The 11,788-nt window shown below is 30.8% G+C and overlaps 1 protein-coding gene across 2 annotated transcripts in view; it reads right to left on the bottom strand.

Moving 5' to 3' along the window:
* Window positions 1-309: 309 nt before the first annotated feature.
* LOC127710671 (carbonic anhydrase 7-like) overlaps window positions 310-11,788 on the bottom strand; it is a 48,899-nt gene continuing 37,420 nt past the window's right edge. The window contains exon 9 of one of the 2 annotated variants that reach the window (XM_052216623.1): window positions 310-765. In XM_052216623.1, the coding sequence (XP_052072583.1) occupies window positions 649-765 (117 nt within the window). In that variant the 3' untranslated portion in view covers window positions 310-648. The remainder of the gene's footprint in view (window positions 766-11,788) is intronic. The other variant, XM_052216624.1, reaches the window with a different exon arrangement.

Below are 11,788 nucleotides of genomic sequence, written 5' to 3'. Positions count from 1 at the left end.
TCTGTATATATTTCCAGGAATAAGTGCTTGTGCATAATAAAACAGACTTTCTGTATACTGCTCGAAAATAGTAGTTGAATAAATGAATAAGAATAATCTACCTGTATCTGCCTAAGTTTACCTATAAAAAATGCGCGCAAATGTAATCAAAAGCTGCGCCGTAACCTATTGATATGAGACTTTACCGTAAAAAATGTTTTCAATCATCTGTGCATGACAGGGTTGACAAAAGCCCGCCAACCAAATTTCTTTTTTCACTCTCATTTTTTACCAGAACGTATGAATACGCAGTCACGTTCATATTGATCAATGTTGTTTAATCCGAACAAGACTGGATGGAGGAGTTGGTGGGTGGGATCTGTTTGCCGTTAAACCTAGATATGCAATCTTTGTTTACCAAGTCAGGCCTAAGGCAGTCAATCACAAATTGTTCCAATGCAAAATGTTTGAAATAAATTTCACAATTATTTTGACCGTACCAATGCATTTTAGCGTTTAAACCAGGACATTGTTTAGATATCTGCTGCTAAGCATGCAAGTGTTTCCTGTCTCGTCATTTATTAATTGCATGTTACAATCATTTGAACTTAAACACATTTGTTTGCCTTTGACTCTTTTATATACTGTAAACATCATGCATATAAACAGTTAATATAAGGTAATGTTTCTTGGAAATAATCTCCCGTTTAAATTATAACGGCGTATTTGTGAAGTTCTCCTGAGATTGTTTCTTTTTCCATTAAACCTGGTATTAGATGAAAGAAACTGAAAAGTAAAATTACAAAAAGATAAGAGTGCTTAAGAGTTTTTCTGAACATAAAGGTTTTGAAGGCACACATTAGAATAAATAAGCATGTTGTACATACAAGAATCTGAGCAGAAAATCTCAACCTTAGTGATTTGTGACTTTTGCTATGGTTTAATAAAATCGAGTTTAATGTGTCAATCTGGAACCCTCATCCAGGCTAGACCAAGTCCGGTGTTCGATCTCCGATGACTCATACAAAAGATCATAGCATTGGTATTTGAAGTTTCTCTTCCAGCACATACAGTATGTCCAGGAGTAGAAGTAAACAAAAACTTGTCGTGACGTTTGTTTGTTTTCAGTCCGTGTTGAAGATTCATTGTGACTTTAAACTGAACAACACCATTAACACAAAAAAGAAAGCTGTCTTGAACTGATATAATTACATATGATCATACGCTACTAGTCATCAAAAACTTACCGTCACGAACGAGTGCTTCTGTGTATACGTAATATGTCAGTTAATTTTCTTAAATACACCTGATGAAAATTAAATCATAAAAGCGCTTCAGACGCGCCTAAATAGCGTGTTTTCACTTTCTAGTACCGGGTAGATGCCGCTGCTGGTGAACTACTAGCCTCCGAGGGTAATACTATTATATAATAATAATAATAATAATAATAATAATAATAAATTCTTTATTTAAAGAGGGTAACTCAATTAGAAGTAGTCTAATTTTCATTGAGGCCCTCAAACAAAATACATGTATACAGTTAACATTCATACATTCGATTCATACATTAAAATGCAATATATATTACTAGTATATACACAATTCAATCATTCAAACATACAAATGGCAATAAATGGCAATAATTGGTAAAGTTTTGATTAAATTTTCTTATTCTTACAATAAAAGAAAGAAAACAAATTATTCGACTTGCATAGAATTTTCAAGAAAATGATTATAACAATGTTTCTTAAATAATTCCACATTTCGACATTTTTTTATTTTGAGTGGTAAATTATTCCATACCTTTGTTGCAGAATAATGAAAAGATTTTTTATAAAAATTTGTATTTGGTCTTGGAACAAATAGATCATTATTAGAGACAGATCGTAAGTTGTGGTGTTGCACATCATTAATATTTAGCATTGTTAAGTAATCAGGTGTTAGTCCATTTACAAATTTATACATTAGAATTGATTGTTGGTATTTTATTCTTTTTGTAAAAGATAGCCATTTTAAAGATGAAAACATAAAATTAGATGGAAAACATAAAATTAGATGGAACAGAAATATCGCATTCAAGTATAATTCTTGCTACTCTTTTTTGAAGTTTTATGATTCTATCTGAATCTTTTTGTAATAAATTTCCCCAAACTGAACTACAATAGTCTATATATGGTAGAATATATGCATTATAAAATTGTTGTCTTGTGTGTATAGGCAAATATACTTTAATTTTAAACAAAAGTGATATTTTAGATGAGATAATCTTGCATATACGATCAACATGATCCTCCCAGCTTAAATTTTCATCAATGTCAATTCCAAGTAATTTGAAAGAATGGACATTTTCAATACATGTTTCATTGACGGTAATACATAATTCTGATAGTTGTGTAAGTTTTTGTTTTGAACCCAATTTCATACACTTTGTTTTTTGTGCATTAATTTTCATACTGTTATTGCTACACCAAGATTGTATAGCATTTAAATCATTTTGCAATATGCTGTTTATTTTTTCAATGTTTTTATTATGAAAATGCAATGTTGAATCATCAGCATATAAATCCATGTCGGATTGTTTAACATGAAGTGGTAAATCATTTATATAAATTAAAAATAACAGAGGACCTAAAATAGAACCTTGAGGCACTCCATATTTTACAAACGATTTATCAGATTTAATGTTAGCGTATTGAACTTCTTGTTGTCTCTCAGACAAATATGATTTTATCCAATCTATCGAATGTTCTCCGATATGATAAAATTTTAACTTTTCTAAAAGTATGGCATGGTTAATAAGGTCAAAAGCCTTACTGAAATCTAAAAACACAGTACCAACTATTTCTCCATTAATAGCTCGGTACTGACATGATTCATTAAATAGCTTTCTTCAAATCGATAAATTTAGAAATTAATAAAAACCTAAGATTCCAACTCCTAGTATAGCTCTAGTATAGCTCTAGTATAGTTCTTGTATAGCTCTAGTAAAGCTCAGTATAGCACTTGTATAGTTCTAGTATAGCTCTAGTATAGCTCTAGTATAGCTCTTGTATATCTCTACAGTATAGCTCTAGTATAGCTCTAGTATAGCTCTTGTATAGCTCTAGTATAGCTCTAGTATAGCTCTAGTATTGCTCTTGTATAGCTCTAGTATAGCTCTAGTATAGCTCTAGTATAGCTCTTGTATAGCTCTAGTATTGCTCTAGTATAGCTCAAGTATAGCTCCTCAAGTGTTCAAGTAGTTATACATCTTTGGCTTTCATATTCTAGTTTTGTAGTGTTCCTGGAAAAGGTATATCCAGAAAAGCGCTGCGGACACACCAAACTTATCACGTATTTTTTTTAATTTTTTTTATCCATCTTGTCATCAATGCAAAATGTTCATTAGTTACATTGTAAGTACCTGTCTTTGTAAGAATCATGCAGGTTCCTGTTGATTGACGATTCATGACCACTCTTCAAATATCTTTATATTTGGTTTATGAAGACGGTATGGTATGATTGGTTTCATATAAAATATTATTTATTTTTTTCTTTTGAACCTTTGTTCCCATGGAAACCATCCTAACAACATTTTGCCTAAATACGTGCAAAAGTAGCCTTTGAAAATTGAAAAATAAGGGATTTTAAAGTACCATTGAAATAAAGTTAATCAAGACAAACAATAAACATGTTCACACTGTTGACAAACAAAATCCCAAACTATTCAAAAACAATAAAATCTTGAATTTACTTAACAGTTTGTTTCCATAGCAACCATTTAAAAATATGTTAAAATTCGATAATAAAACAATTCAAAAATCGCTAAATTTTATTTCTGTTTATCTCCCAAGACCAACAATACCATAACATGTCACCGACAAATTTTGAAAGACAACATATTATATATTCATGAAATAAAAAGAAAGTCGTGTTTTTTTGTTTTTTTTTTCTTTAAAAAAATATTTTTATTAAAAAAATGTCCATTTTCACAAAAATCCAGATTGCCATACAGATGAACAATCAAACATATTGAACTTAACAAGCCAAACTCTTCCAGTTATGTGTGCAATTCTGGCACCCATTTGTTAATTATAAACGAGAATATATGATTTATGAAGATATATGGGTAAAAAATGAAAACTAATCACTCTGGGTATGGTGCACCCCCTCTTTTTAAAAAAAAAATCAGTTTTTTTTAAATTTAAAAATTTGTCGGAAAAAAAATGCGGTATTTAATTGTGCTTCCTTGTGAACATTTTGAGCATTCAAGCATTACATTGCTTCTATGGTTGAGGGCAGTAAATGTAATTTTAGATGTTAGATTTCTCAGAAATATGAAAAAAATGGTAATGGTTACGCATAACCCGTTGTCTTGTCTGGGACTGATGCTGTCAGTGAAAAAGAATAATGTTGAACTCCAAATAAAAATAAGAAGATGTGGTATAATTGCCAATGAAACAACTCTCCACCAGAGACCAAATGACATAGAAATTAACAATTACAGGTCATCGTACCGCCTTCAACAATGAGCATAACATGTTTATCAGTAAAACAAAGCATAATGAACAAATTAAATAAAAAAAAAGCTCAGGATACTATCACTATCAAAATGGCTATGAAGAAGTTACAGTAAAAGTTTCATGAAACTCATTGTTGGTTTGAATCAGATTATTGATGCTTTAAAAACTTTAATCCCTAGACTGTAAGATATCTGCTAAACAAGAATGCTAATCCTGAAATGTCTCGCCTGTTTTATTTATCATTGAATTACTGTTGAAACTCTGTTATATGAAGATTTTAATACATGTATGATATCAACTTAACATTATCAATGTTCTAAGAAAATAAGGTCACGGTCAGATGAACCATAGCAAACAGACATGTACAAATTGCAATCATTCCGTACACTAAATATAGTAGTCCTATCGCTTATAGTATCGATAAACTGACATAATTACGAAAATCGATCATTGACCAATGAACCATGAACCATGAAAATAAGATCAAGGTCAGATGAAACCTTCCAGAAAGACATCTACACCTTCCAATTGTTCCATACACAAAATCGAATGGCCCCATTGCTTATAGTATCTGAGAAATAGACCAAACCAGAAAAAAACAAACATTGTCCATGAACAATGAAATTGAGGTCAAGGTCAGATGAAACCTGCCAGTCTGACATTGCATGCACCAAATATAATTGACATATTGCTTATAGTATCTGAGATACAGACTTGACCACATAACTTTAACCTTAAACACTGATCTACGGAATGAGGTCGAGGTCAGTTGAACATTACCTGACGGAAATGTAGACGTTGCAAGGAACACACATACCAAATAAAATTATCCTATGACTCATAATAATTTGAGTATTTTTATTGTAATTTTTTTTCAAGCAGTCACTAAACCTTGAAAATGAGATCAAGGACAATGGACATATAAGTTAAACAGACGGAATCTTCGTAACATAAGGTATCTGCACAAGGGTATATATGAAGCATCGAGGGGCTTGTTTTATTGGTCTCTTCTGTACATCTCCAGAATGTATTTTGGTGAAGAGTCAAAAAAAAAAAATCTGGACCTCTTCTGGAAATATTCTATAGAAGACGCAATAATACAAAAATTCAATTTGCTGTCCAATATAGCATTTTTTTTTTTATTTTGGATGACACAAATGAAATTTACGATGATTTATTGTAGAATATAAGATACGTCAGTTCCAATTCGGTAGACACGAATGTAATAGTGTGCTCTGTTTTGGAATTGATGTAATTATACAATAAGTGTAAAAACAAAGAAAATTGATTGGAAGAAATCGCTGTGTTCGTGACATTTTTTTCTTTATGCTTTCCTAACTTATTTTTTCTAAACAAATCCGACTGAAAGCTCCGACCATTTGATTTTCAGGAATAATCTCAAACTGTACAAGAATTTGTAAATGTTTGTCTGGTATATGATCGAAAAGGACATCTTGTCTACCATTTTTTTTTTTTAATAACCAAACTGGATTATTTTTTTTGGATTAAGGTAGAGATATTGCAAAGTTCTTAACATATTTTTTCCCTGGTGGTCCTTGAAGAAAATTTGCTGGTCCTAACTATTATTTACTATTGCAATATTTTGATGCTAAAAACCTTAGGACCACCATGTGCAAAGATCATTTGTGTAATTTCGCGAAATTTCATTTATTTTTTTTTATTTACACATTTTTTCAAGCTCTTTTGCATTAGTTCGATTTGTTATATAATAGAATAGGAATAACGGTTCTGTAGTTTCTTCTTCAATTTCAATTTGAACACAGTGAAATCGACATAATGACAAATAAGTGTTTGCCTAAAGGTTTCTATACATGTCGATTTACATGGGAGGTAACAGCCATAAATGTGACTCTGCGCTTAGTATAAACATATCGAGAATTTTATCACATTTCATTTTAGGATAGTAAATTTAACATGCAAATATCATTTATTTTTATGTTTGATTCATGCTATAGGAAATAACAATGATTTCCCTCTGATGATCATTGTTTTATTCAGTAAAATTAGTAGTAACTTAAGACCACACTAAAATATCCCGTCAACTAGTATTGATCACTCAAGGAGTATTGACCAGAGAGGTAAAATTGATAAATACAAGGGCCTGATAACTAATCAACCTTACCTACGAAGCTGGTTGGTGAATATTGTACACTTTATATCTTAAAATTACTTTACCAACAAACATTCTATTTTCTTTTCCTATATTTGTTTGAATAATATTTTTATTCCTTTGAATTATAGTGTGTAAAAATTTTGACTTAAATAAAGATACAATTTGCGAAAATAATACTGCCCATAAAATGTAAACTAGGTATTAAGATTATCGACCTTTTCTTTAAAGACAAAGAAGTATCGATTGTCAGAGCCTTTAATATTGGTCAGGGCCATTTGATATGAAAGATGACTTCCTCCCAAAAAAAACAGAAATCAACAAACTAACAATTACCATGCGGTTTATGAGGAGCAATTTTTTGTGTTTGCAATAGTTATAGGTTGATTTATGAAGATTTAACACAACATTAAGATTGATAGGACAAAACTCCCTTTTGACTTTAAAAACTGTTGGTTCTGTGGTGCCAGAGCTACTGGACTTCAATTGTCAGATTTAAGGGAATAATAAAATAAAAGCTTCCTTTTGATTAATTTTATGGTGAAGTAAGGCATCATTTGATTTGAAAATTATCCAAATTTGTCATTCCAGATTTTAACTGTCAGATAAATAAAAGGTCATAGTTATGCTTAGGCTCTAGTATGCTTATATCAAATTACTACAAATTGTGAAGTGTTGTTTGGATTAGAGACTGTAGACTTGCTTTGGATTTTGAAAATTTACTGGGATGTTATTCCAGAACCAGTGTATGTAATGTGCGAATCCTAAAATGTCATGTTTACTGTATCTGTGATGAATTTCTGATGTAGAATGATAAATAAATAGACGACAAATTCAGGATTTTTGAATAAAATAATATATAATGTGTACTGTTTTTATAAATTCATAATATTAGGTATGAGATGCGGACGGATATTCATCGCGCCTACAGCCATCCAGGTGCAAAATTGATACACAAATAGATAAATATTAAGAATAGTTCACGAACAGAGCGTGCAAGAGATTTAAAAGTAACAGTTAAGTTTCATTTGCAGAAAAATGTACCTTTTAACATAATCATTAATGTTGTTTAACTTAAAACAGATTTTGTTCTTCAGCTTGTTGATATTGAATCAAATTCCACTATGTTGTTTTCGTTTATGCGATTCATGTTTACTGTCGAATAATGATACATATGTACTAGACTTTCATTTTCACTGTAGGGCGATTCATTTCTATTGTATATGCGATGTATTTTCACAGAGGGAAATTGATTAATTTTCATTATATAAATTCTTAATTCAGCCGACTCTCTAACAAAATTTATGAAGTCAGAAGGATTGATTATATATGCATACTTAGTGAGTGAAAGTCTGAGGTAATATATCAATAAATTCCGTAAACATGGTATTTATTGCTAATATAGTCAATTCTATTTCCTCAAATAATTTGTCCTGATCTATATGTAGGATAAAATTTATTCTTTCCTATGACACGTCATCATTAAATACATATATCTTGGACAGTAAAGCCAATCCACGTCACCGGAAAAGCAAAGCTAAAACTACATCGCATACTAATAAATTAAACGTCATTAGAGCTAATTTCCTAATGCTTGTAGTTAAAATGTGTGGTTGGCCTTGATTGTGTAAATGTTGCCTAAGCATTGTAATTAAGATTGAGCAAACGTTTATACAAACAAAGCAAGCAAGCCAACCAAACCTTTAAACCACAAGCGTTTGGAAAATAGCTCTAATGGATGCATTTGAGATAACAAAGAGCATTCACAAAACGACCTTCATTTCACGATTGAATGAGTGGAAACGTTTTCATCTAATCAAACAATTGACGCTTGGATGACTGGATAATTGATATGTATCATGCCATTGTGTATAAATCTTATACAGTAAAGAAAGTTCGAGCAACAGTCGAGTCATCTTGAATATGCTTGATTTTCTTATATATACGTCGGTGTTATAAGCCAATACGCAATTGTGAGAATACAAAGAAATATTGAAAACAGTTTATTGTTACATGTTAAATGGTTCTATAACACAGGGTATTATAACCGCCGTACAGTTGATTCCGGACGTTAATCGCTACATCGCTACATCGCTACATCGCGAAGCAATGTTGGTAGATATATCGTTCTTATATTTACACCAAAGACTAATTGACTAAATGTTTAGTTAAGTATTCAATGTTTATGAAAACAAAGTGTACTGCTCCTGGCAGCATTGTATATCATTTATATTACATGAACACCATGTGACTATTTTGAATAGACATGTCTGTGAATTACTTGTAAACATAGCGAAACAAACACTACGTGTAACTCAAACTTGATTAAACTACAAATAGAGCATAGTTGGTTGGCTCTTTCACTAAATGCGACCGTTTATTTTGTGCTTTGTTGTTGTTAAAATACATAATACGAATGAGAAACCCGTTGTTTTAATTTCATTTGAAGACATTTACTTGAAAAACTAACCTCAGAATTTTGACACTGTACGATTCATTCTTTGTAGTTTGTTTTCTTTCTTTAGTACCGTTCGTTGTACATTCTTGTACTGTTCGTTGTGCAAAAGACTCAATACGGTAGAAATATGTATGACACGGGGTGACAAATGTTCAAAGCTTTGTTAAGCGAGTTATAAAACTTTTCAAAGAAAATTCGTCGTAGAAAAACGTTATATTCATGGATGTTCTGCTCCAGTAAATTTTCGGATCCATAACAAGCTTATAGCAAACTCACCAACAATATTTGAATATTCATGATATGAACGTGTTTATACCCGTGTATATTCAAGTAAGCATCTACGACTAGCTTGCATTTCAAATTGTAAATATCATCAATATTAAAGTCATTTAAAAAATATTTTCAGTTGTTGTACGTCAAATAATCATATAAAACGACAATGAAAATTCATCACACTTCCAAAAATTCCACATCAGAAATGGTTGCACTTACAGTGATAATTCATCGCATCTATAGTTAAAATGAACCGCATTCAGTAATCAATATTATGGATTCTGCTGCTTAAATTACACTTTTTTGGATTTAATCCTGTTATTATACATTAAAAAGTTATATTCTAATGAAATTCTGTTAAAACATACATTCAATTCTATTATTTTGTATTGTCAAAAAGTAAATAAACGCAGTTTTTCCCATCATCCTTTATTCTACAATAGACATACTCGCATACAACAGTGAAAATGAACTAACTGGATTCGCACTTTATATACACTGAGAACTATGAGACTTTAAACAGCAGTATTTGAATCAATATTGATAAGTTTAGGGAATGACTGTTTTACTTTAAGGATTTATTTGTTTGTGGAGCTTGAGACATTAAATTATGTCGCGAAAGCAGGACAAAGCTACCTTAGATTCCGTCCATTGCGTCGGCGGCCTCGACATTTAGGTTCAGTCTGTGGTTTAGGATTTTTAGACATCAATAACTTTGTCAAACCTCAAATGGAATTTTAGGAAATTTGGACAGAAGCTTGTTTATGATCAAGATATACTGTTTATTTCCATTTTTCTGTATTTTACTGATAAATGGACTTAGTTTATTACACATCAATTACTTTGTTAAACCGTCATAGAATTTAAAGAAACTTTGGTATGAGCTTTTTTAATAATGATTAAGAGATAATTTCTGGAGCAAACTTTTGAAAAAGTTTTTCATTTTTTCATTTTCAGTATATATCTGATAGATGGACTTAGTTTTTACAGTTACAATTTACAGACTGTCTTGGATTCAGGTTTTTTTTTTACATGGATTGTTATGAAATTTGGACAGAAGCTAATCTTCAAGACCATGAAATAGCATCAAAAGAAAAAGTTTTATTTTCTAATTTCAATTTGCATAAACGGGTGTAATAAGAGCCGCGTTCTTAGCTGCTAATTGTAATGCCTGCTAAAAAGGTCGCAAAAATGAGACGTAGCAGTCCTACATTCAGTCATTATTGTAAACAATTATGTTTAGTCTGTGATTATAATCTTTCTAAGACAACAATAAGATCTGATCAAAAATACCTTTTTCCACTAATTCTTCCTACCTTCACTAGATTTTAGTGCCAACCCTAAAATAATTTTTTTTATCTTTAAACATGAAATACAAGCACTAATTCATTCAAAAACGTTTTGAAAATACAATTCTTTGCATATTTATTGACCCTATTTTTTCAGCACAATCATGTTAGTAGACACACAAGTATTATTTTTTATGCCTAGCTTCGTCAAATATTTATTGAATTCTATGAAACTTAAACAGAAGTTTCTTAATTATAAAGAAAAAGGATCTAAAGAATTTTCTTTTACTTTCCCCATATCTTACATGTTATACTGGAAAATGGACTTCTTTTTTATGTTAACATTTAGAAACAGATCAAACAGTCTAGGGATTCAATAGTCTGTTTCAAACTGTCATTGAGTTTCATGAAACTTTTATTGAGGCTTCTTCGTACCCATTTAGATTGAAAATAAAGGCCATGATAGATATATATATTTTTTTTAACTCAGCGTTGACATGTAGGGACAATCTGGTCTGTGATTAAAGATTTTAAAATTTGGATAGCTATGTCAAACCTTCTGAAAGTTTTACTAAGCTTGGACTGAAGCTTCTTGAAAGTGAGAGTCTACTGAGCAAATATTTTTTTGAATGTGTTCATTATCATGATTATATTTTGCTTTACTGCATGATAAACATGTTATGCTCATTGTTAAAGGCCGTACGGTGATCTATGGTTGTTTAAATTTCTATGTCATTTGGTCTCTAGTGGAGAGTTGTCTCATTGTGAATTATACCACATCTTCTTATTTTTATATGTAGACTGAAATGTTTTTATGGAATTCAACATTCTTCTTTTACACTGACAGCATCAGTCTCAGGTAAGACAAAGGTTTGTGTAACCATTAACTTTTGTTTTCATACTTCTGAGAAATCTAATATCTAGAAATAGGGGAGGGGGTATATATTATTGCCCTCAACTATTGAAGCAATTGTATGCTTAAATGCTCAAAATGTTCACAAGAAAGCAAAATTAAATACCACCTTTTTTATTTTTCAATAAATTTTATAATTTTGAAAAACTGATTTTTTTTTTTCAAAAAGGGGTGCACCAAACCCGGAGTGATTGGTTTTCATTCTGTACAATTATATCTTCATACATCATATATTTTCATTTA

Source organism: Mytilus californianus, unplaced genomic scaffold, assembly GCF_021869535.1.
Source record: "Mytilus californianus isolate M0D057914Y unplaced genomic scaffold, xbMytCali1.0.p SCAF_8, whole genome shotgun sequence".
NCBI lineage: Eukaryota > Metazoa > Mollusca > Bivalvia > Mytilida > Mytilidae > Mytilus > Mytilus californianus.
Note: the sequence above shows the minus strand (reverse complement) of the source record. Positions and strands in the feature narration are given on the sequence as shown.